This window comes from Ranitomeya imitator, chromosome 1 (assembly GCF_032444005.1).
Source record: "Ranitomeya imitator isolate aRanImi1 chromosome 1, aRanImi1.pri, whole genome shotgun sequence".
Classification (NCBI taxonomy): Eukaryota; Metazoa; Chordata; class Amphibia; order Anura; family Dendrobatidae; genus Ranitomeya; species Ranitomeya imitator.
In genome coordinates, this window is record NC_091282.1 from 550,507,144 (window position 1) to 550,534,502 (window position 27,359).

General features: G+C 47.4%; 1 protein-coding gene across 3 annotated transcripts in view; it reads right to left on the reverse strand.

The window, feature by feature from the left end:
* Positions 1–27,359, reverse strand: part of NCAN (neurocan) — a 380,863-nt gene that overhangs the window by 6,725 nt on the left and 346,779 nt on the right. For all 3 annotated transcript variants that reach the window (XM_069767704.1, XM_069767701.1, XM_069767702.1), the window contains one exon: positions 428–586. In XM_069767704.1, the coding sequence (XP_069623805.1) occupies positions 428–586 (159 nt within the window). The remainder of the gene's footprint in view (positions 1–427; positions 587–27,359) is intronic.

A 27,359-nucleotide genomic window follows, 5' to 3' on the forward strand; every position in this document is an offset into this window, starting at 1 on the left:
CACAAGACCGCTGCAGTCAGTCACTGGCTTAGAAGTCTCATGCTCTACATCACCCTTGATAGGAATCAAAGATAGCAGTGGTCACATGTGACACATCATCACTGAAAGGAGTGAAAACAAAATGAAGATGGGAACCAGCAAGGACTAATAAAGTGTGAGGGCTGCAGAAGTAAAGATTAAGCAAGAGAGTATTGGTTATTTTTTATATTATCAGATTTCCAGATTTGACTTTTTGTTCATTTTTTCATATCAGAGACAACCCTTTTAAATTCAACTTCCCACTATCTATTTGATTGCATCTAAGGGCTGATCTAAAAATTTCCTTACAGCATTATATAGATCTAGTGGATCTGTAAAGGGCCAATATAATTTTCTTGCTGTCTATATCCACCCCAGATATTTGCACATGTAAATATACTATACTTACTGTTAATAAATGCTTGCTCCTCTTGAGAATGGATGCTTGTCAGATGCCCAGATCTTCTTCGACAGTCCCTTTCAGCCTCTTCCCATGGCCGTCGTTGCGGGAAATAACGATAACAAGAACCCTGGAATTTGTGCCAATTGTGATCACACCCCTCCGTATCTAAAAAATAAAAAGTAAATCACACATATAAATATAGGAGGAAAACAAATAGCTGCAGGGATCAGATGAAAAAGCCAAGGCAATGTTTTGATATATGTTTTTAATTATTTTTAAAAATGAAGTACAGTATTTTTATATTATGAACTTTATCTGTTTGACTTTCTATTTATCTCTGTATTATTATATTATGATTCTTCAAAAGGTCTTTTGCTATTACCCTTGCGTTCTTTTGCTTATCTTTCACGACTGTTTGTTGTGCTCCTGGTGTGATCTTAACAGGACACCCACTCCTAGATCCCGAATTGTTGTGTACCGTATTTGTAGATAATTTGTCTAAAACTGGATTTATGTAAAACCAGACCTTAGCAAGGCATTATAGCCTTTAACATAACACGTCTTCTAAATTGTTCTTAGAATTGTTTGTCTCTAGGCATAGTTCACACTACCCAGTATTTCTTTAGCAGAAGAGATTTTTCAGTGACCAGGTTTTTTGTTCCTTTATTTCATTTGCAAAGCACTTGCAAAATCCAACTCGTTGATGAAAACATTTTTTGCCATGTAGACCATAAAGTCATTAACACAGAATTTAATTTTCTTTTTGCTTTTCGGGTTGTGTTTTTCTATAATTATAACTTAAATAACAATAGTAATCATCGTCGATATTAGGTATTTTCTTTTTGCTTTTCGGGTTGTCTTTTTCTATAATTATAACTTAAATAACAATAGTAATCATCGTCGATATTAGGTAATGTCACAGGTTTCCCTTAAAGTATCGATCTGTCTATCTATTATCTAGTCTGGCTAGTTGTGATAGAGTAATAAAGTATAATAAACCTCTTCACGCCTGTATAATATCATTCACTATCCTCTTGACTAGAAGAAATGACTATAACGTGGGTATATAGTAAAAGGAGGACTGCTCTCAAATCTCAACAGATTCTTCCTATCCATAGGTTTAACATAAAGTATAATCAGTTGTGTTCTGACAGGTCTCCAAGATGTCTAGAAATGTGATGCCAGAATATGTGAAAGTAAAACATATATCAGAATTAAACCTACGGATAGGAATATAGGAATAATCTGTGGAGGTTTGAGCACAGTCATCATCATCATCATAACATGCCTAAATCCTTGCCATTGTAGTCAATTCCTCAGTCTCAAGAGGATAGCTAGTAATACTATGCGTGCACAGAACACTGACAGCGATGTCATAGAAATGTGAAGTAAAGGGTTATCTCAAGAGACTGATGCACAAGAACAAGAGTTGAAGATATTTTAAGCGTTACTTTGCTACAATTCTCTACCATGAGTACAACTTACCAGGATGGAATTCCCTTATTTTATGCATTTCAAGAACAGAACCATTAAGGGGCAAATGTTTTATGTGAACATTGGGCAATGTTGCACCGTTGTTACCAACTGCTACTAAGTGGATCCCATGTTTTTCGCATACTACAGGTCATGTAATATTTAGGGCAAGCTACGGAGGTCTGATCAGGTATGGACTGGATCTGAAATTCAGCCCTGGCATTTGAAATCACACAGGCCCATGCTGCTCCCGTCCTCAAGAACCAGAACGAATATATTACTAATATTACCCTGGATGGAGCAAAGCAAGATTTCTTACATGATCAATATTTCTAATGATTCCTATGGCCTGCTGGGGTAAGTCTAAGGGGAAAGTCAGCGACTTTGTGCTCTGTCACAACTCTTAACAGTATGGGTATCTTGAGAACGCCAATTCTGTTAACAATGTAGCAGACAAGGCAGCCCACAACCAGACTAGCCATTCTGGCATTTGCCAGAATTGCCAGATAACCAGTCCTGCCCTGGGTCTGATATAGAGAACTCTAAAGTGGGCACACAGTTTCAGATTACAGGAGAGGCTAGAAAGGGATGCTTTCTGTGGCAAGTTGCGAGGGGATAACTTTTCACATCCTGTGTCGCAGCAAGTTTGGATATCAGATATGATCTAATCTACTATACTGATTTTGGTGTTTACCTTCCACAGTTCCTCCTATCTTATGGTATATCGGTGAGATGAAATAGGACTTTAATACCAGTGCCAATCATCACCATTATACCATAAGGAAAAAGAGGTTAGCTCTTCCTGTATCCAAATACTTTGTGGAACACAATCACAAGTAGTGACAGATCCGGCTCCCTATCATAGGTCACATACCGCCACCCAGATGGGGAGACAGTAAAGTATAAATATAGAACAAAGAGAGTTTTAGTGGATTTTCAAACTCCATAAAATATAACTATATTATGGTCTCACAACTGACTCTAAAATTAGTGGCTTGGTGTGAAATAAACAATTTGCCATGAATAGAGATGAGTGAACCAGAACTTCAAAGTTTGAGGTTCGTACTGAACAGTTAATATCCGGTGCTAATCGCAGAACACAGATTTCTCCAGGAAGTCCAATGCAATGTTCAGAGTTCCATAGAGTGAATTTTCCAGGTCAAAACTTCAGGTACCTATTGTTTTCAATGGGGTTGGGGTTCTGGTTCCCAAGCCGAACTTTGTAATAAAGTTCAGGTCAGGTATCAGAACCCGAACTTCCACGAGTTCGCTTATACCTAGCCCTGAAGTCTTCCGCTTAATCTACTTGTTCTCTTATATATATATATATTTATATATCTATATATATATTGTGAGGTGCCAAGGGGAGAAGTACTAGAAAACAGATATGTTTCTCCCCGTTTCATTTCATATGTATCACGGTATTGATTGTGAAGCTGTTTATTTCACTGTAATCCGGTCCTGGTTTTCTTTAGTGATCAGCCTGAAAGGACTGGTGCTTCCCTTCCACACATTCAATCCAGCTTTTGACTCCTGACTGATTCAGCTGATATAATCAGGAACTGCTGGGATCTCAGTCTCTCTGATCTGCTGGTCTGGGAAGCTGACACAGTAAGGTTGCACAAACTTCTTTCTTGTTGTGTAGGTTTATTTTGCAGTTAGTATCTTGTTGTTAGTTAGTGGCCAGACGGTCTTAGACATTTTATTTCATGTTTGGCACATGTAACATTTTACGGCAAATGTGTACAATAAATACACCTGACACATACCTGTGTGGAACTCGCTAGCCTGCTATTGTTCGTTGTGACTCCATAGCCACCTGCTTGGGCCAAAGCAGAGATCCCTGATGAGCTATATCTCCACAAATGGTGGAGAATGCGGGCATAGTGGCTGTTGGACTGTGACTGCAGATAAAGTGCTCTGTGTATGTCCTGGCTGAAAGCTCCGGTGCTTTTGAAGAGCCAAGAGTCCAGTAATATGGAGGAACTAGTGAAACAGTTATTGCAGGCAAATATTCAACAACAGCAGACCAATACTTACTTCCAGCAAGCCCTGGACCAGCAAAACCAGATTCAGCAAGAGCAGTTGAATGCAATAAAGCAGGCTTTGATTCGGCAGCCCCGAGATGAGAGGGATCATGCACAAAGTGTTGCTGGTGCACGGAAAGCCGTACAAAAAACCCTGCTTAAAATGACTGCTGACGATGATGTAGAAGCGTATCTCACCGTATTTGAACATATTGCAGAACGTGAGCATTTACCGGTGGACATGTGGGCTGAAGTGGTTGCGCCATTTTTGAGCGGGGACCCACAAAAGGCCTATTACGATCTAAGTGGAGTGGATGCTATGGACTATACCAAATTAAAAGGCGAAATCCTGGCAAGGCTGGGAGTAAACACATATGTACGAGCACAGAGGGTACATTTATGGACTTTTGTGGAAGATCAGCCAGCCCGCTCACAAATGCATGATCTTATCCATCTAGTAAAAAAATGGCTGCAACCAGAGATTTTGACATCTGCAGAGATGGTGGAACGTGTTGTTCTAGACAAGTACCTGCGGTCCTTGCCCCCTAAGATACAGAGATGGGTTGGACAAGGTGACCCATATACAGCCGACCAGTTGGTGAATATGGTTGAACGCTACAATGCTTCCGAAAGCCTACTCCAAGGGACGTTATCACCTCGCTGGGCTCCCAAGAAATCGCCAGAAAATACTGCGAAACCTACTTCATCTTCAAAAGAAGAGAACGTTGCAATAAAGGGTAGCAGACCCACAAAGAACTATGGGGGCGGTACAGTCTCACAGCAATTCAGCAGACCCTATCAGGCGTCTCCGGCGAGGAAGCAAGGTCCTATACAATGTTGGCGATGTCGCGGGCTTGGCCATGTAGCAGCTAACTGCCCAATGACTACAGAGCCAATGGACTGTAACGCTATGAGACGCCTTTCGTTATATGTACAGTCGGTCTGTGTTGCAGAGGTCCTCACAGGAAATGAACGACACGTGTGTTGCCTCAAGGTCGACGGCCATAGTGTGAATGCCGTCTTGGATTCCGGCAGTCAAGTAACTCTGGTACATGCCAGTTTGGTGGACCCTAGAGCCCTAATGAACTCAACCCTGGGTATTAGTTGCATCCATGGCGATATAAAAAACTACCCCACTGCCTGGGTCACCCTTGCCACGCCAGTAGGAACCAAAATACATCAAGCGGCAGTCCTAAAGTCTATGGGACATGATGTAATATTGGGGAGAGACTTTCCCTTATTTTGGGACTTGTGGAGCCTTAAAAATGGCATGAGTACTCTAGTTGAGGAGGGTGCCGTGGGGCTAACCCCTGAGCTATTGCAGCAAGAGGGGGGGGGGGGGGGGGAGTCCATCTCAGAGGTAACTCCAGAATCTGTATACTCACCTCTGGCTGTATATGCAGGCGACGCAAGTGAACTAGAGGAGGCTATAGAAATGCCAGGTCTTGAGGTGGCCCGTGGTAAGTTCGAGACCGCTCAACACCAGGACCCTACTCTGGCAAGGGCATGGGAAAATGTAAAGGTCTCTGAGGGAAGACCATTGTACCCAAGGGCTCAAAATTAGTTCCCACATCTAGCTGTGCAACAGGGTATGCTGTATCACATAGACAAAGTGCGAGGGGTGGAGGTAGAGCAACTAGTGGTGCCCAAGTCCTTTCGCCAGGTAGTTTTGGAACTGGCACATAAACATCCCTTGGGGGGACACCTGGCCGGAGAAAAAACAAAACACCGTATTCTGCAGCGTTTCTTTTGGCCGGGTCTAGGGGGGGACGTGGCCCGATATTGTCAGTCCTGTCCTACGTGTCAATTGACCACACCTATGTCACATTTTAGAAGCCCCCTTGTGCCCTTACCAATAATAGAGGTGCCCTTCGAGAGGATAGCAATGGATATAGTGGGTCCATTAGTTAAATCTGCCAGGGGACATCAGTACATTTTGGTAGTACTAGATTATGCCACTCATTACCCTGAAGCCGTGCCTCTGTGGAATGCCAATGCGAAAACAATTTCAAAGGAGCTTGTTAATATGTTTTCTCGCACCGGCATTCCGAAAGAAATACTAACAGATCAGGGAACCCCCTTTATGTCTCGAATACTTAAGGACTTGTGTAAGCTACTAAAAATCTCCCACTTGCGTACTTCAGTATATCACCCTCAGGCTGACGGGTTGGTGGAGCGATTTAATAAAACCCTGAAGGGAATGTTGAAAAGGGTAGTAGATAAGGACAGGAGGGATTGGGATGCTCTCCTACCATATCTCCTGTTCGCTATACGGGAAGTACCCCAATCCTCCACAGGCTTTTCGCCTTTTGAGTTAGTTTACGGGCGATGTCCTAGAGGCCTGTTAGATATTGCTAAAGAGACTTGGGAACAAGAGGTGACTCCTTATCGCAGTGTAATTGAACACGTAATGCTTATGCAAGATAGAAATGAGGCGGTCATGCCAATAGTTAAAGAATGTTTAGAACTTGCGCAATAGGCCCAAAGCACGGTATATAAGCGAGCGGCTAAAACACGAGTCTTTCAACCTGGAGACAGGGTGTTAGTATTAGTACCTACTGTAGAAAATAAATTTCTTGCGAAGTGGCAGGGCCCATACGAGGTGTTGGAGAGAATAGGTGAAGTGAACTAGAAGATATATCAACCAGACAAGAGGAAAACTGAACAAATCTACCACATAAACTTGCTTAAGGCCTGGCGGGATAGGGAGAGTCTAATGACAAAAGCCAGCCTTAATGATGGACCTCGTAGGGCACCCCCATCTGTGGTAAATGACCCCCAGGTAGCGTTGCCAGAGGTGGGTATTGCAGAGACACTATCTGAAAGTCAAAAACGAGAGACCAAGGAATTTATACAGAAAAATGCAGAGGTTTTTTCAGAGCTTCCTGGCCGTACTAACTTGATTAAACATGACATTGTTACTGATCCACAGGCCCGTGTACGACTAAAACCATATCGAATTCCGGAGGCTCGGAGACAAGCCATTGCCCAGGAAGTCGAGAAAATGTTAGAACTTGGAGTCATTGAAGAGTCCCGGAGTGATTGGGCTAGCCCAATCGTGCTGGTGCCCAAACCCGATGGGACTATTCGATTTGTAATGATTTTCGGAAATTAAATGAGGTATCGAAATTTGATGCCTACCCGATGCCGAGAGTTGATGAACTTATAGAGAGACTGGGTTCGGCCAGGTACATATCCACTATCGACTTAACAAAAGGTTATTGGCAGATTCCCCTCACGGATTCAACCAAAGAGAAAACGGCCTTTGTAACACCCCAGGGACTGTTCCAGTACCGTGATATGCCATTTGGGTTACATGGTGCTGCAGCCACCTTCCAAAGTCTAATGGATATTGTCCTAAAACCTCACGTCCAGTATGCGTCCGCATACTTGGACGATATCATTGTCTTTAGTGATGACTGGGACACACATTTGTCAAAAGTACAAGCCGTCTTGGACTCAATAAAAGCTGCTGGGTTAACTGCCAATCCTAAGAAATGTACTTTGGGATTGGAAGAAGCTCGCTATCTGGGATATAGCATAGGGCGAGGAGTCGTAAAGCCACAGACCAATAAGGTGGACGCTATTCAGAATTGGCCACGACCGGTCACCAAAAAGCAAGTCGGAGCCTTTTTGGGGATCGTTGGTTATTATAGGCGGTTCATCAAACATTTTGCCACCATCGCGGCCCCTCTCACAGATCTTACTAAGGGCTCGAAATCTGTCACAATAAAGTGGAACACAGAAGCAGAGAAGGCCTTTCAGCATTTAAAAACGGTCCTCTGTGACCAACCTCAGTGTTGGTTGCCCCTGACTTTAAACGGGAGTTTATTGTCCAAACGGACGCCTCTGGTGTCGGCCTCGGTGCAGTATTGTCACAGGAAGTGAATGGCGAGGAACACCCAGTGGTTTATCTAAGCAGAAAGCTTACTAGGGCAGGAAAGAATTATAGCGTGGTTGAGCGGGAAGCCCTGGCTATAAAATGGGCCCTATACACCTTACACTATTATTTACTAGGTCGCCAATTTAGGCTAGTAACGGACCATTCACCCCTAACATGGATGTCTCGCGCAAAAGAGGGCAATGCGAGGGTGACACGCTGGTTCTTGGCATTACAACCTTTTAACTTTTCCGTTGAGCACAGGGCAGGCGCAGCGCATGGGAATGCAGATGCGTTGTCTAGGACACATTGCTTGGCAGCTCGTTGTGTCCGACCCCACGGGCTCGAACAGAGGAAGGGGGTATGTGAGGTGCCAAGGGGAGAAGTACTAGAAAACAGATAATTTTCTCCCCGTTTCATTTCATATGTATCACGGTATTGATTGTGAAGCTGTTTATTTCACTGTAATCCGGTCCTGGTTTTCTTTAGTGATCAGCCTGAAAGGACTGGTGCTTCCCTTTCACACATTCAATCCAGCTTTTGACTCCTGTCTGATTCAGCTGATATAATCAGGAACTGCTGGGATCTCAGTCTCTCATCTGCTGGTCTGGGAGGCTGACACAGTAAAGGTACTGTCACACTAAGCGACGCTGCAGCGATACCGACAACGATCCGGATCGCTGGAGCGTCGCTGTTTGGTCGCTGGAGAGCTGTCACACAGACCGCACTCCAGCGACCAACGATGCCGGTAACCAGGGTAAACATCGGGTTACTAAGCGCAGGGCCGCGCTTAGTAACCCGATGTTTACCCTGGTTACCATCGTTAAAGTAAAAAAAACAACCACTACATACTTACCTACCGCTGTCTGTCCCCGGCACTCTGCTTCTCTGCACTCCTCCTGTACTGGCTGTGAGCGCCGGTCAGCCGGAAAGCAGAGCGGTGACGTCACCGCTCTGCTTTCCGGCCGCTGTGCTTACAGCCAGTACAGGAGGAGTGCAGAGAAGCTGAGCGCTGGGGACAGACAGCGGTAGGTAAGTATGTAGTGGTTGGTTTTTTTACTTTAACGATGGTAACCAGGGTAAACATCTGGTTACTAAGCGCGGCCCTGCGCTTAGTAACCCGATGTTTACCCTGGTTACCAGCGAAGACATCGCTGAATCGGCGTCACACACGCCGATTCAGCGATGTCAGCGGGAGATCCAGCGACAAAACAAAGTTCTGGACTTTCTTCCCCGACCAGCGACATCACAGCAGGGGCCTGATCGCTGCTGCCTGTCACACTGGACGATATCGCTAGCCAGGACGCTGCAACGTCATGGATCGCTAGCGATATCGTCTAGTGTGACGGTACCTTAAGGTTGCACAAACTTCTTTCTTGTTGTGTAGGTTTATTTTGCAGTTAGTATCTTGTTGTTAGTTAGTGGCCAGACGGCCTTAGACATTTTATTTCATGTTTGGCACATGTAACATTGTACGGCAAATGTGTGTAGTGAGCTGGCCGGCTGTGACTGGTCTATTATCATTGACATAGAATCTGTGACAGACACTGCCCCCGTGTGGCCAGAAGTTATACCTATGCCGAATGTGATTACAGAGAAACAAACTGTATTGGCAGAACTTCCCCCTGTGATGTCATGTGAACAGGAAGGGGAGGGAATAAGAGAGCCCGGGAAACTGGTGTGTGCAGAGAGAGGTCTGTGTGTGCTGGCGTCCTCCTGTAGATGCGATATAGAAGATTGCCTGGATGACCGCTATCTCTTGGAAGCCGGCATCCAGATTGTTCCCAGCTCCCACACTGCGGAGCACCCAATGGTGACATCTTCACAGATCCTGGAGCCCATGAACTGTAAGCGGGTCCTCTGTTGAGAGGCCGAACATTCCACCCTTACCTGTTGAATCCCAAGGACTACAGTCTGGACCTGAGAGACGGAGTTTTGTTTGATCCCTGTTGTTTTCTCTTCGGCTGGAGCGTCCCCCTACAGTGACAGACAGGCCTGCGACGTGGGAAGATAATCTCCTGGAGCAAAGGAACTGGTAACGTGTGGATAGGGAAAGTGAGGGACAGTTTGATATTACACGTTATTTCCGTGAATAGGCATATTTTGTACTGTCTATTATTGTGTTCTGCTGTGTTAAGGAAAATAAGTAAACAGTAAAGATACGGTTGTTAAAATGGAGTCTGAGTGTGGAAGTTTTGCTGGGCCAGATCATCGATATACATGGGCGACCTTGCCCTCGGTCACTTCATCTGGCGTAGTCGGCAGGATCTGTGCCCAGCAAGATTCCCACCCAAGCCCAGTGTACAGTCAGAAACCGCCGCCGGTGTCCATTGTAAACCAGGTCTGGAAGTTTGGCGGACGAAACTACCCCGTACCAGAATGGGCGGAACAAGTGCGGATACTGGGAGAAATGTATAATAATGACCCTAAGACCTTGGCAGAAATGGCAGTACTGACGCTAGAGGGGGAGGCATGGACGACAGTCAGACTGGAGACGGTCAGGGGGCAGCGTACGTTGGAGGATTTGGTGCGGGTGCTGGAAAAGACCTATTGACCTACTACGTACCAGGGAACACTGCGATACCTGTTCTTTAGACGGACACAGCTTGAATGGGAAGACATCCCCCAATATGCAAATGCCCTTCAGGTACTCCTTGAACAAGTCTGTGCAAAAGGGGAACAACTGGCTACTATAGCTCCTCGTGACCTGGTACTGAGAGACCAATTCGTTATAGGGCTGAGAGACCAGTATCTTAACCGTACGCTACAGGACTTGATTCGGATGACGCCGACTCTCACCTTCGCTGAAGTCAAGCAGGAAGCCATAGAACGTTCTAGGGGACCCGTCATGGATGTGGGGACTCAAAGCGCTGCGTGCAGATCCATATTAGACATTAAACAGCCCAACAGTGACACAGAGGAGCTGAAACAGATGGTAGCAGATTTACAGCAACAGGTGTCACAGTTAACACTAGAACGACAGAAAGACCAGCGGATGCAACCTAGCCGTCCCGCAGGACCGTGTTGGTCATGTGGTGATCCTCGTCATAGGGCGAATCGTTGTCCTCAACGAACAAACCATCGGTTACCACGACGAACGGAATATCAGTTACATCCACGAGCAGAGCCGCCACGCCAGGTCTCACCACAGTGGCCGCCGTTAAACTAGACACCCCTGCAGTTGAGGTTCGAGCAGCAGGGGGGGATAGAGAATGGGGTGTAGAAAAACAGAGCCAGCAACGGAGTACTCTTGCCTCAAGTAGTCCTACACTTGAAGTTATTCTGGAGGGAGTTGCAGTACAAGGATTGATGGACACTGGGTCGCAAGTGACCACGATCTCTGAACAGTTTTATGAAAAGTACCTCAAACCAAGAACTGCTTGTGATCCAGATACCACCATTAAGATAATTGCGGCTAATAACCTACCCATTCCAGTAACCGGAGTCGCCTGGATGGATACGAAGGCTTGCGGACAAGACCTAGGGAAACGAGGAATCGTCATTATCAAGGAAGGCTTCGGCTCCGAGACCCCAGTAATAATCGGAATGAATATCTTGAAAGACCTGGATCTTATGCTGTTGACAAGAAAAGGGCCCAAGTACTGGCAGAAGGTTACGAAACATAAACCGACTCGTCTGGCGCTCCAGCGCGTAATCCGGACCGTTGGACTTCAACAGATGGCAAAGGAACAACTACCCCTAGCAGCCATTAAGGTGCCCCGCTGTACCCGGATTACTTTGCCCGCTGAAAAAGAGACAGTCATTTCCCTGCCTCTTAACACCAACCGACAGCTTGAAGGAGTTGAAGTGTTAATCGAGCCGAGGGCTCCAAGTGGGGGTAAGCTAAACCCACTAGTCGCCCGCACCCTAGCCGTCGTGAGGAACGGAAGAGTCCCTGTCCGGCTGAACAACACCGCAGACGTACGTGTAGCCCTTGAAGCTGGCACGCAACTTGCCAGAGTATATGCTCTACCCACAGAAGTGAACCCCATGGGGCCCTTACAATTCACCCCGTCTACAGAAGATGGCTGGACGGTAACTGTCTCAGCCATAAATGCTCAAGCAGATGATGAAGACATTGGGCGAAAACTACTGGAAAAAGTGCAACTGGACCCGTCCCAGTACACCAAACAGGAAGTGTCTCAAGTGGAGAGACTACTGCGAGAACACCAAGACTCCTTTGCAAAGCATGACACCGACTTTGGGTACACCACCAGTATCCAACACGAGATTCCCACGGGCGATACTGCCCCTATTCGCGAGAGGTACCGACAAATACCACCTCAACAATACCAGGAGGTGAAAAGCCTCTTAGAATCTATGCTACACGCTGGAGTGGTGCGGGAGAGCCAGAGCCCATGGGCTGCACCCTTGGTGATAGTCAAAAAGATAGATGGATCCCTGAGATTTTGCGTAGACTACCGTCGGCTGAACGCTTGCACGATCCGGGACTCCTATCCACTCCCCCGGATCGAAGAGTCACTGACCGCCCTGAAGAAGGCCAAATATTTTTCGTCTCTAGACTTGGCCAGTGGATATTGGCAGGTCCCCATGAGTGAGAAGGACAGAGAAAAGACCGTCTTCATCCTTCCCATGGGCCTGTACGAGTTTGACCGGATGCCATTCGGCTTGAGTAACGCACCAGGGACCTTTCAGAGACTGATGGAACGCTGTCTGGGAGATTTCAACTTCGAATTCACGCTGATATACCTTGATGACATCATGGTATACTCCGCCACCTTTGAGGATCATCTTCACAAGCTTGGCAAAGTGCTCCAGCGCTTGAAGAGACACGACTTGAAGTTGAAGCCCAGCAAGTGCCGTCTATTCCAGCAGGAGATCGATTACCTGGGACACCGGATCTCGGCCGAAGGTGTCCAACCCTCTCCAGAGAAGATAGCAGCTGTCCGAGAGTGGCCACAACCAACTACCATCAAAGAAGTCCAGGCTTTCCTGGGGCTAGCGGGCTATTACCGCTGATTTGTCAAGGACTTTGCCCGGCTTGCAGAACCACTGCATGAGACTCTCCGAGGGACCGCGAACAGTCCCAGAGGACGACGCATCAGCTGGGGGCCCGACCAAGAAAAATCCTTCCGGGCGCTTCAAGCTGCTTTGACATCGCCCCTATTCTGGCATTTGCAGATTACACCTTGCCGTTCCAGTTATACACTGACGCCAGCCTTCAAGGTCTCGGGGCGGTCCTCTCCCAAGTCCAAGATAACAAGGAACGCGTAATAGCCTATGCCAGTAGATCCCTCCGTGACACTGAAAAGAACCCCGTCAACTCTTTCCGCCTGGAACTCCTGGCCCTGACCTAGGCTATGACAGAGAAATTTGCTGGCTACCTGACAGGGGCAGAGGTGCTGGTCGTGACAGACAACAATCCTCTTGCCCACCTAGAAAATGCCAAACTAGGGGCAATGGAACAGCGCTGGATGGCAAGGCTCTCTAGATTCCAATACAAAATTAAATACAGAGCGGGGACTTAGAATCAGAATGCTGACAGCCTTTCCAGAGTGACATCATCCCCGCCAGTGGGGGACCGGAATGAAGAGTTGGAGGAAGATGAACTGCCCGACTTTGCCCGGCTAGCTAAACAAATAGAAGATAGCCGCCAGTATGCTGTAGGCGGGATCGAAGCCGTAGTGGGGTCCTCCCTTTCCCAACAAGAATGGGCCAAGCTTCAAGATCGAGACCCTGAACACGTCTTACTGAAACAGTACGTGAAGACACAAGAGAAACCACCCTCCGAAGTAAGAGCCCGACTATCAACCAGGACCTCTGCCCTACTTGCCCAATGGGATCGGCTGATCGTGAAGGATGGGGTCTTTTATCGCAGGGTCCTTTTACCCCATATGCTGGAAGAATGTTTGCAGATTGTCGTCCCGGTGCAGCTGGCCCATGAGATGGTGGCTGAAGCTCACAGAAGGAACGGCCACTTCGGCATAGACAAGACCCTCCGGTGGACCCAGCAATTCATTTTTTGCCCAGGACTCCGTAAGCTGGTTGAAGATGTCTGCCTAAGATGTCGCACATGTGAACTCCACAAGTCTACTGAGCAGCGTGCACCCGTTCAGACTATTCGCACATCCAGGCCCCTCGAATTGTTGATGGTGGACTATCTGTTGATTGGAATGGCGAATAGTGGCTACCAGTACTGTCAGGTGATGGTGGACCACTTCACGAAATTCGCCGTCGCTGTTGCTACCAAAGATCAGACTGCCGAATCAGCTGCACAGGCCATCTGTCAACACTTCGTTCGGGTCTACGGGTGTCCGGAGTGGCTGCACTCTGATCAGGGGGCGTGTTTCGAAGGGCGAGTCATTGAAGAACTTCAGCAGATGTATGGAATCAAGAAGTCCAGGACCACCCCGTATCATCCACAGGGGAATCGCGCGTGTGAACATTTCAACCGGATCCTCTTACAACTGATCCGAACCTTAGCAGAAGACAAAAAGCCCGACTGGCCTCGATTCCTCCCAGAACTGCTGTGGGCCTATAACAATCAAGTCCATTCTGTCACCGGATACACGCCTTACACCCTCCTTTTTGGCCGCCCAGGCAAAGGCATCCATGAGCTACACCTGTATAACTCTGATGAAGACACCTGTGGTACCTATCCTTCCTGGCTACAAGCACACCGTCAAAGGATGGAAACTGTCTACCGGCTGGTGGAGCAGCAGATCCAGGACCAGGTCCACGCTGATCCACTTCCAGTACAAGAAGACCTACTGAGTGTGGGTCAACTGGTCCTAGTTCGTATAAAGAAACCGCAAGGAAAACTCCGGCCCAAGTGGGAGACCGAAGTCTATCGAGTAATTGGACACCCGTACCCTGGTGGCCTCGTCTACCAAGTACAAGGCGAAGACGGCGGCAGCCTCCGCACCCTGCACCGCAACATGTTGTGCCCCTGTCGTTTTCAGCCTGACCCCCCTCCTGTAATACCTAGAGAGATGGATATCACTAATGCTGTGGGAGACACCTATACCGGGGGTGAAGAGGTGGAAGACATCCCTACCCCTGCTCGCCTGACTGACACGTCTGAACCCCTTACCTCCTCGACTGACTTACCGACTGGGGTGACTGATCGGGGGAAGAAGCAAGCACCCGTTAGGCGGACAACGAGGACCACCGCAGGGGTGCCCCCGGGACAGTCCTACAGAGACCAATATGTGTGGCCTTTTTCGCAGCCGGGTCCTACAACCTCCACAGCCATCGCCACCCTGGAGACAGTTGTTGACAGGGACTGCCAACCTTTTAGCGGGGGGGCGTGTAGTGAGCTGGCCGGCTGTGACTGTTCTATTATCATTGACATAGAATCTGTGACAGACACTGCCCCCGTGTGGCCAGAAGTTATACCTATGCCGAATGTGATTACAGAGAAACAAACTGTATTGGCAGAACTTCCCCCTGTGATGTCATGTGAACAGGAAGGGGAGGGAATAAGAGAGCCCGGGAAACTGGTGTGTGCAGAGAGAGGTCTGTGTGTGCTGGCGTCCTCCTGTAGATGCGATATAGAAGATTGCCTGGATGACCGCTATCTCTTTGAAGCCGACATCCAGATTGTTCCCAGCTCCCACACTGCGGAGCACCCAACGGTGACATCTTCACAGATCCTGGAGCCCATGAACTGTAAGCGGGTCCTCTGTTGAGAGGCCGAACATTCCACCCTTACCTGTTGAATCCCAAGGACTACAGTCTGGACCTGAGAGACGGAGTTTTGTTTGATCCCTGTTGTTTTCTCTTCGGCTGGAGCGTCCCCCTACAGTGACAGACAGGCCTGCGACGTGGGAAGATAATCTCCTGGAGCAAAGGAACTGGTAACGTGTGGATAGGGAAAGTGAGGGACAGTTTGATATTACACGTTATTTCCGTGAATAGGCATATTCTGTACTGTCTATTATTGTGTTCTGCTGTGTTAAGGAAAATGTATAACAGTAAAGATACGGTTGTTAAAATGGAGTCTGAGTGTGGAAGTTTTGCTGGGCCAGATCATCGATATACATGGGCGACCTTGCCCTCGGTCACTTCATGTGTACAATAAATACACCTGACACATACCTGTGTGGAACTCGCTAGCCTGCTATTGACTCCATAGCCACCTGCTTGGGCCAAAGCAGAGATCCCTGATGAGCTATATCTCCACAATATATATATATACAGTGCTATGCAAAATGTTTAGGCAGGTGTTGTAAAAATGCTTGCAAAGTAAGAATGATGTCACAGATATAAGGTAATAGTTTATATGATCAATTAACCAAATGCAAAGTGAATGAACACAGGAGAAATTTGAATCAAAATTTGGCGTGACTTATCTTTCTTCAAAATAGCATCAATTCTTATAGGTACACTTGTACACATCTAACTACAGATCTGTGGATGTAGAATTGCGCAAATCATTTTGGTTCTTCATGTAAGACAGATTTGATCAAAGAGAATTATAGAACACCTGGACAAGATAGCAAATACATATGTTGCCTACTTCTGATATTTCTCATTACATCTTTCTGACGATGGGTGTATATATTCAGAAAATTCATGTGATTGAGGAAGTTAGGACTGATGGGGAGATGTATCCATCATGTATGGATATGGATACCCTCTTTTCCTTCTGGCACACGTGTTGACCCACATGAAACCATGATGGGAGTGGCACCGGACCTGACACAGTAAATTATGTCATTAGACATTTGTTGAATGTCACAGTAGACCAGATTTGGGTGTTAGTTAGTAGTCCACTTCCTGGAGAGAGCTACCTCCTAATGTAAGCCCCCCCGCTCAGACAGCAGAAATATAGCGGGGGTCCCATGTCCACATAGGCCTGGCACATTCATTTATGCCATGAATATTAGGGGTCAAGTTGAGGTCAGGGTATTTACTGTTACTGTATGTAAAAGCAGCCAGATCTGGTTCTGACTGGCTTTTTGCCCGCCTAAATTTTTGATGGATGATTGGTTGTCAATCAGTTGCTGGGCAGATTTTGTTATGATATATACCTGAGCACCGGCGTTGGATACTCAGTTCGCCGGCGCTTGAAGAAAAGAAGAGCCCGCCCTCCCTCCCTTTATGTTATCATTCACTTGTCGTTTGGTTTTATTTGTGGGTAAAAATCACTCAACTTTGGGTGGATTTGGTTTCTGGAAGTTTATGGACATTTGGACTTATGAACTTATGGATATTATTTATTGGTTATTTATTTAATTAATTGGATTTTGTAACTCAAAATAAAACCTCACGGCCATTTATTCCAACCATTAAAGGTGTCTTGTGATTATTATAATTATAGTTATAGGCCTTATGGGGACATGCACATTAGCTTACTGCAAGTTGCATTCTGATTGCACCATTTGATATTAGGATTTGTGGGATTATTATATATAGTTTTATGATAAGTACAGTTATATGAAAAAGTTTGGGCACCCCTATTAATCTTAAGCTTAATGTTTTATAAAAATTTTTTTTTTTGCAACAGCTATTTCAGTTTCATATATCTAATAACTGTTGGACACAGTAATGTTTCTGCCTTGAAATGAGGTTTATTGTACTAACAGAAAATGTGCAATCTGCATTCAAACAAAATTTGACAGGTGCATAAGTATGGGCACCCCACCAGAAAAGTGACATTAATATTTAGTAGATCCTCCTTTTGCAAAAATAACAGCCTCTAGTCGCTTCCTGTAGCTTTTAATGAGTTTCTGGATCCTGGATGAAGGTATTTTTGACCATTCCTCTTTACAAAACAATTCCAGTTCAGTTAAGTTTGATGGTCGCCGAGCATGGACAGCCCTCTTCAAATGATCCCACAGATGTTCAATGATATTCAGGTCTGGGGACTGGGATGGCCATTGTTTTTAGCTGTTGCAAAAAAACAATTTTTATAAAACATTAAGCTTAAGATTAATAGGGGTGCCCAAACTTTTTCATATAACTGTATGCATACGAATTCTGGTGATTGATACCTCTATTTAAAGCCGAGAAAATCTCGTTCTCAGAGCTGAAATATTGGCATTGAATAAATCATTAGTTTCTCACCAAGATTTTATGGATGTGTTGTTGTTTATGCATTATTGTCTATCTATCTATCCTTATATCTAGCTATCTAGCTATCTATCTATAGACAAAAAACGAAGGCGGCACACCAGTTCAGGGTGAAAAAATGAGGCTATTTAATTGCCAAAAATGGTGAGGTTTCGGCTCAGGATTGTGAGCCTTTCTCTATCTATCTATCTATCTATCTATCTATCTATCTATCTATCCTTCTATCTATTTATCTATACAAAAATCCACTCTTAAAACAGCCAGCTTGTTATACTCAAATTCGAGGACACCAATCCCTAGCCGGTAGTACATTTTACATCCAAATTTCCGCATAGCTCTGTTTTACAAGGTTGTACATTGAATTATCACACACATTATGTTTATATCCCTTCCAGCTTTCTATTTGTCTGTTCTTCACTGCTGTCTTCCACTAAATGGAGATCATGTGGGTCACGTCATAAGGGGAGGGGAGGACACAGACATTTGGCTCAGCTGCTGACACTGGTAAGGTTTTACTGAAGGGAGCTGACTCTGCACAACCCTTGACTTACCGCTGACCGTACATTACTGTGATGACAGAGAACACCCTCATTTTACATCTGCTTCTTTATATAAATGCACATATGCAGATGTAGGATGTTTTAGTCTACTACAGGGAATTTATTGCTCCATTTCTGAGGCAGAAAGGAAGCTTTTCCTATTCTATGGTGCTGGTCAAATTAACATAGTTGGCTGATAACTTACATACTCAAGAAGAAGTGCACTGGTACTATGTGATTCAAGACGGGGAAGTAAATCAATATTTCTACAATCCACATCAAAAAGGCATATATAGGCATGTAGATAAGTAACTTGTGAACATAGGTTGTAAGAAACTTGTATGTATGAAATTAACATTATGCAATGGGGAGCAGAACAAATCATATTATCATGTGGATTGGACAGGACAAAAACAGCTGCATGGCCAAGGTCCAACAAAGCTAGCCACATAGGAAACAATAAAACACAATGCTGTCCCTAACTAGGCAGTTATAGTTCAGTTTACCACTACATTAAATATCTGTATTCCATGAAGAAGAGCTGTCACTTGCTCCAAAAATTGAATTTAATACCTTGTAAAAATCCCTGAGCTCCCCTGATTCTGCCACTCTTTTCCATTTTGCGTTGTACACTATGTGAAATGTCTGCTTGCAGTTGGGCATTTCTTCAGAGAATTTTCCAGGACACTTTCAACCTCACTCCCAGCCACTGATCCACTGATTCCAGACACTGATCCCAGATCCACACTGATCTGAAACTGCAAGACTACTAGTGCTGCGATTCACAGCATCAAAATAAACAACAAGTTGGCAGATATTTCACTTAGTGCACTGCACTCCAAAGGCAATAAATGTGAATATCTCAGCAATGGAGCAAAACAGTACAAACCAGAAAAGAACTCAGGTGAGCTCAGGGATTTTTCCAAGGCATTTAACTCAATTTTTGAGCAAGTGATGATTTAAAGTACAAAGATCCATCAGATCCCTAGACACTGTGCAAACTCTACACAACAGAGTTACAGAGAACTGTGCACCATGTACACTAATCAATCATCATCATCATCAGCAGAGCATTGGGCAGCATATACAGTAATGCATCCATGAAATAGCACATTTAACAGTGTAGTTTATAAGTGTAGCTCAACGTGCATGGTATAGCAGGCTAGAATCTGTTAGTTTGCCCAATGTAGAAATGGGATATTTTTAACATGTCAATCATACTTATAATGATTCTTGTTCTTTGGGTCCCTCAGGATGGGCTACATTTCCAAATGCTTCTTAATAAAATGCTTCTTATAAAAAGATTGATGCTACGTCATTCTTATTCAAACACAAATGCTTCATAAGCAAGCAGTAGTGACCATTGTGTCACTGTTCAAAAGAATATTTGAGTTTCATACTTTCTACAGAATCAGCACAGTCAGTTCCCTAGTGGACCTAATTATACAAATGTGTGGAATTTACAAGTGTGCAACTACAAATCTGTGTGTAAAAAAATGGGGAAGGAAGGAAGGAAGGGAGGGAGGAAGGAAGGAAGGAAGGAAGGGAGGGAGGGAGGAAGGAAGGAAGGAAGGAAGGGAGGGAGGAAGAAAGGAAGGAAGGGAGGGAGGAAGGAAGGAAAGGAGAAAGGAAGGAAGGAAGGAAGGAAGGAAGGAAGGAAGGAAGGAAGGAAGGAAGGAAGGAAGGAAAGAAGGAAGGAAGGAAGGAAGGATGGAAGGAAGGATGGAAGGAAGGAAGGAAGGAAGGAAGGGAGATTGGGAGGAAGGAAGTGAAGGAGTTTAGGAGGATGAAGGAATAAGGGAGGGAGGGAGGAAGGAAGGAAGGAAGGAAGGAAGCAAGGAAGGACGCAAGGAAGGAAGGGAGATTGGGAGGAAGGAAGTGAAGGAGTTTAGGAGGATGAAGGAATAAGGGAGGAAGGAAGGGAGGGAGGAAGGAAGGGAGGAAGGAAGGAAGGAAGGGAGGGAGGAAGGAAGGAAGGAAGGAAGGAAGGGAGGGAGGAAGAAAGGAAGGAAGGGAGGAAGGGAGGGAGGAAGGATGGAAGGGAGAAAGGGAGGAAGGAAGGAAGGAAGGAAGGAAGGATGGAAGGAAGGAAGGAAGGAAGGAAGGAAGGAAGGAAGGGAGGAAGGAAGTGAAGGAGTTTAGGAGGATGAAGGAATAAGGGAGGGAGGAAGGAAGGAAGGAAGGAAGAAAGGAAGGAAGGATGGAAGGAAGCAAGGAAGGAAGGGAGATTGGGAGGAAGGAAGTGAAGGAGTTTAGGAGGATGAAGGAATAAGGGAGGGAGGGAGGAAGGAAGGGAGGAAAGAAGGTAAGGGAGGGGTTTTGGAAGGAAGGGAGGTTGGGAGGAAGGAAGAGAGGAAAGGAGGGAGGAAGGAAGAAAGGAAGGAAGGAAGGGAGTTTGGGAGGAAGGAAGGAAGTGAGTAAGGGAGGGAGTTTGGGAGAATGAAGGAAGGAAGGAAGGGAGGAAGGATGGAAGGAAGGAAGGAGTCTGTCATTTTATTTCTCCTCATTTAAAGGTGCTAATGAACTTTGGGCCCAATTCATAATTTGCATTTTTTTAGTCACTGTTCTTTTTTTTTTAACTTGTTGTTAGGGCTAGCGGAACGCACCAAATAATAAGACAGATAGTGTATGGTGCGTTCGCAGCCCGGGGTCCACCGTGCAGAGATGGAACCTGCTGCTAAGTAATGACGGACTATATGGCGGTACTCATAAGTATACACACGTGGGTTAAACTTCACCCAGCGTGAAGGAAGTGATCCTGTTGCGTCACAGGATCGTGGTACCGCACATAGAAGGCGAGCAAGTAGTCAGCGAACTCAACCCCAACTAGGATTGAAGTCCGATTAGACCCTTGCTGGCACAACACCGCAACTGGGTGTGTAAGGAAGCAGAATAACAATATTAGGGCACAAGAGTGCATGCGGTGCCGCACTGACGAACGCCACTAACCACCCAGGCTTGGGTAAGGAAAGCACAGAGGAAGTGCACGGCGCCGTACTGGCGGTCACAGCAACTGGACGCTGTAACGTGTGATTAGTGCTGTAGGATAAGTCGGGCGCTAGATAGCAACCATACACCTTCCGCGAACAGACATTCAATAGGGAAGGGGTATCCAAGGACGACTTGCACTCACAACAGACACACGTAAGCAAATGTACACTAGCGCATGGCCGTGCGGTCATGCGCAGTTTATATAGTTGCAGCACAGGAAGTGGCCACAGAAACTTTGCCCTTCCAAGACCTGCCAAGAGGACCAATGGAATGTGCTGCAGAGCCTGAGCACATGACCCTCGATCTCCAACGGGAGATCTTGCCCTGGGCATGCTCAGTGTGTGCAGACAAGGACTTAGTCCCAGAGAAGTCCGCTCGCTGCTGACCAGCACTGGCTTTAATGGCAGAAGCTGAAGAAGCAGCAGTAACTCTCTGTACAGAGTGAGACTGAGCAAGACGCTGGGACCGACGTCCCTGCTGAGCAGACTCCACTGCGGCTGGATAAGAATGGGAGACCGCAGCGGAGATGGCTCGAGATTCTCCCTGTGCAGAAGCGGGAACTCAAGACCTAACATTACCCCCCCTCCTAGGGCCCCCCCCCCTCTTTGGGCCTCGCTACGCTCCAAGGCAGCAATGAGCTGTGGGGCCCGAATGTTTTCAGCAGGCTCCCATGACCTGTCCTCTGGGCCATAACCCTTCCAATCCACCAGATAGAACTTTTTGCCGCGTACCACCTTGCACCCCAAAATAGTGTTCACCTCGTAATCGTCCGTAGACGAACCCGATGTCCCGGCAGATGACTCGGAAAACCGGGACATGTATACGGGTTTCAAGAGGGACACATGAAAGGTGTCGGTGATACCCAAGCGTGGAGGAAGAGCCAAACGGTAGACCACAGGATTAACCTGTTCGAGAACCTTGAAGGGACCCAAGTAGCGAGGAGCAAACTTAGTGGACTCAACTCGCAGCCTGATGTTACGGGCGGAGAGCCACACCAAGTCGCCAGGAGCAAAGGTCGGAGCGGGGCGCCGATGAGCATCGGCGGAGGACCTCATTCTCTCCTTGGAGGCCCGAATGGCATCCTGCGTGCGGTCCCAAATGTCCCGTGCCTCCACAGCCCAGTCTGCCACCCTGGAGTCAGCAGAAGACACAGGCATGGGCACAGGAACACGCGGATGCTGGCCGTAATTTAGGAGGAATGGAGTCTGACCGGTGGAGTCGGCTACGGCATTGTTAAGTGCAAACTCTGCCCACGGTAGCAAGGATGCCCAGTCATCCTGCCTGGCAGAAACAAAATGTCGTAAATATGTGACCAAGGTCTGGTTGGCCCTCTCTACCAACCCATTCGTCTCGGGATGATATGCCGAAGAGAGATTCAACTCAATACTGAGTAGACGACAAAGCTCTCTCCAGAATCGAGACGCAAACTGGGGACCCCGGTCACTAACAATTTTGTCTGGCATACCGTGTAGGCGAAAGATATGCTTGACGAACAAGACAGCCAACGCCCGTGCAGAAGGTAGCCGTGGAAGAGGCACCAAGTGCACCATTTTGGAAAAATGGTCGGTGATCACCCAGATAATGGTGCAGTTACGAGACTTGGGTAAGCCCACCACAAAGTCCATCCCGACCATCTCCCAGGGCCTGTCCGCCACCGGCAGAGGAAAAAGCAAACCAGCTGGCCGTTGCCGAGGAGTCTTGTTCTTGGCGCAAGAGACACACGCCCGAACATACTCTGCGACATCACGAGCCATATGCGGCCACCAGTACGTCCTCGCCAGTAACTCAGATGTCCTTTTGGTACCAAAATGTCCACCCACCCTGGACGAGTGTGCCCAAGAGAGAACCTCCGGTCGCAAATTGGATGGAACAAAAGTCTTGCCCGGGGGCACAGACTCTAGCGAAACCGGGGCCACAGTTCTCAAGCTCTCGGTGGGGACAATAAGCCGAGGCTCCTCCTCCTCCTCCGCAGATGACACAACGGAGCGAGAGAGAGCGTCGGCCCGAATGTTCTTCTCCCCAGAAAGAAAATGGAGGGTGAAATGAAACCGGGAGAAGAATAAGGACCATCTGGCCTGGCGAGAATTCAACCGCTGGGCTGTCTGCAGGTACACCAAATTTTTATGGTCTGTGAAGACTTGGAAGGGAAAACGTGCTCCCTCCAAGAGATGTCTCCACTCCGAGAAAGCCAACTTCATGGCTAGCAACTCCCTGTCCCCGATGGAATAATTCCTCTCTGCTGGTGAGAAGGTCTTGGAGAAAAAGAAGCAAGCATGCTTCCGACCTTGAGCATCCTTTTGGAAGAGGACTGCTCCAGCACCAACAGAAGAGGCATCCACCTCCATGATAAATGGCTTATCAACATCGGGGCGATGTAGGATGGGAGCGCTAGCGAAGTGTGACTTTATAGAGTTAAAGGCCTTGGATACCTCCTCAGACCACAATTTGGGATTCGCCCCCTTCTTGGTGAGGGCAACCAAGGGAGCTACCAAAGTTGAGAAGTGCGGAATGAACTGGCGATAATAATTAATGAACCCCATAAAGCGCTGCACCGCTTTAAGAGAATGGGGTTCCTGCCAGTCCATCACAGCCTGTAGTTTGGCAGGATCCATAGCCAATCCCTGGGCAGAGATGATGTAACCTAGGAAAGGTAGGGACTCCTGCTCAAACATACACTTCTCCAACTTGGCATAGAGGGAGTTTGCCCGTAGGAGGTCGAAGACTTTGCAAACATCTCTCCGGTGGGAGTCAATATCTGGAGAGTAGATGAGAATATCATCCAGATAGACTACGACCGAGGTGGAAAGCATATCCCAGAAGATATCGTTCACAAAGTCTTGGAAAACGGCTGGGGCATTACAGAGCCCGAAGGGCATCACCAGATATTCATAGTGCCCATCCCTGGTGTTAAAAGCCGTCTTCCATTCGTCCCCCTCACGGATGCAAATCAGGTTGTAAGCACCCCGCAGATCTAGTTTAGTAAATACCCTTGCTCCCCGAAGCCTATCGAAGAGCTCAGATATCAAGGGCAAAGGATACTTATTTTTAACGGTGATAGCGTTAAGACCCCTGTAGTCTATGCATGGACGCAATTCCCCATTCTTCTTCTGCACGAAGAAGAACCCTGCCCCAGCAGGTGACACTGACTTCCTAATGAATCCTCTTGCCAGATTTTCCTGGATGTACTGTGACATTGCCTCCGTCTCCGGGAGAGATAGCAGATAGACTCGACCCCGGGGAGGCTCAGCACCAGGCAAGAGATCAATAGGACAGTCATAGGGGCGATGGGGCGGAAGGATCTCCGCCGCCTTTTTGGAGAACACGTCTGCATAAGACCAATACTGCTTGGGGAGAGAGGAAAGATCTGCGGGTACCTCTGTAGTAGCAACCTGAACGCACTCCCTCTGACACCTACCCCCACAAGATTCACCCCATCCCAGGATTCTGCCAGAGGACCACTCGATATGAGGAGAGTGGTACCGTAGCCAAGGTATTCCCAACAGGACCTCATCAATTCCCTCTGGAATGACGAGCAGAGATATAATCTCCTGATGAGATGGCGACATGGACAGAGTAAAAGGGATGGTCTGGTGTGTTATCTGTGAGGGCAGTGTCGACCCATTCACCACTCGTACCGTTACTGGTTGAGCTAGCATAACCAGGGGTATTGCGTGACATTGGGCGAAGGCAGAAGACATAAAATTGCCCTCCGCCCCAGAATCCACGCAGAGCTCTACCGAGTGGGAGAATGAGCCTATAGTAATTGTCCCCTTAAAGGACAATTTAGAGGCAAACGTCGCCGTGTCTAGTGTACCTCCACCTACTACCACTAGACGCTGACGTTTCCTCGACCGCTGAGAACATCTGGTGGCTAGATGTCCTGACTGCTGGCAAACATGACAGACCTTGAGTGCACAAGCGGTCCGAGACTTAGATCCCGCTTGTGACACTTCCCTGGCCTCATGTGACTCAGGAACCAGGACCGGAGATTCCAGAGGTTTGGCGAAGGTAGGAGCCAGCTGAAACCTCTGTCTACACTGGGCTCGCTCTAACCTCCGGTCGTTAAAACGGAGGTCAATTCGAGTGGAGACAGTTATTAACTCCTCCAGTGTGGCAGGAATCTCCCTAGTGGCCAGAGCGTCCTTAACGTGGTCAGCCAGGCCCCTCCAAAATATGGTAATAAGAGCTTTATCCGACCAATCCAGCTCAGAAGCTAAAGTGCGGAATTGGACGGCAAAATGACTGACCAAGGACTCACACTGAGTTAATGCCAGCAGTTGGAGCGCAGTATCATGGGTGACTTGAGGTCCTAAAAAGACCTGTTTCAGAGTGCTCAGAAACAGCGGAGCACTCTGCACCACATAATCACCACGCTCCCACAGCGGCTTAGCCCATTCCAACGCCCTGTCCGACAAGAGAGACACTATAAATCCCACCTTAGCCCGCTCTGTGGGAAAACGTGCAGCCAGGAGCTCGAGGTGAATAGAGCACTGACTCACAAATCCCCTACAAAACTTGCTATCACCAGAAAATTTTTCTGGCAGCGGGAGGTGAGAAAATGTCGGAGCAGGGGTGGCAATGGACAGGGTTGCTGCAGCCACGCTAGCAGCCTGTACAGCAACTGCGGTAACATCCACAGCTGAGGTTGCGCTCTCAAGAGCCGCCAACCTACCCTCCAGCTGCTGGATATACCGCAAGGATTGCTGTTTGTCCGTCATTACTAGCCAGACCCTGGCGCTAGTGTAATGTTAGGGCTAGCGGAACGCACCAAATAATAAGACAGATAGTGTATGGTGCGTTCGCAGCCCGGGGTCCACCGTGCAGAGATGGAACCTGCTGCTAAGTAATGACGGACTATATGGCGGTACTCATAAGTATACACACGTGGGTTAAACTTCACCCAGCGTGAAGGAAGCGATCCTGTTGCGTCACAGGATCGCGGTACCGCACATAGAAGGCGAGCAAGTAGTCAGCGAACTCAACCCCAACTAGGATTGAAGTCCGATTAGACCCTTGCTGGCACAACACCGAAACTGGGTGTGTAAGGAAGCAGAATAACAATATTAGGGCACAAGAGTGCATGCGGTGCCGCACTGATGAACGCCACTAACCACCCAGGCTTGGGTAAGGAAAGCACAGAGGAAGTGCACGGCGCCGTACTGGCGGTCACAGCAACTGGACGCTGTAACGTGTGATTAGTGCTGTAGGATAAGTCGGGCGCTAGATAGCAACCATACACCTTCCACGAACAGACATTCAATAGGGAAGGGGTATCCAAGGACGACTTGCACTCACAACAGACACACGTAAGCAAATGTACACTAGCGCATGGCCGTGCGGTCATGCGCAGTTTATATAGTTGCAGCACAGGAAGTGGCCACAGAAACTTTGCCCTTCCAAGACCTGCCAAGAGGACCAATGGAATGTGCTGCAGAGCCTGAGCACATGACCCTCGATCTCCAACGGGAGATCTTGCCCTGGGCATGCTCAGTGTGTGCAGACAAGGACTTAGTCCCAGAGAAGTCCGCTCGCTGCTGACCAGCACTGGCTTTAATGGCAGAAGCTGAAGAAGCAGCAGTAACTCTCTGTACAGAGTGAGACTGAGCAAGATGCTGGGACCGAGGTCCCTGCTGAGCAGACTCCACTGCGGCTGGATAAGAATGGGAGACCGCAGCGGAGATGGCTCGAGATTCCCCCTGTGCAGAAGCGGGAACTCGAGACCTAACACTTGTGGTGTGGTATTCATTGATTTTTTGGGGGCCAAATTCATTAAAATGATACATATAGTGTTAGGGGTCGAGTTCCCGCCTGTGCTCAGCAGGCTCCCAGGACCTGTCCTCACGACCATAACCCTTCCACCGGCTACGCCGCTGTGGGAGCGTGGCAATCATGTGGTGCAGAATGCTCTGTTGTTTCTGAAACAGGTCTTTTTAGGACCTCGTGTCACCCATGATACGGTGCTCCAACTGTTGGCATTGACTCAGGGCTCG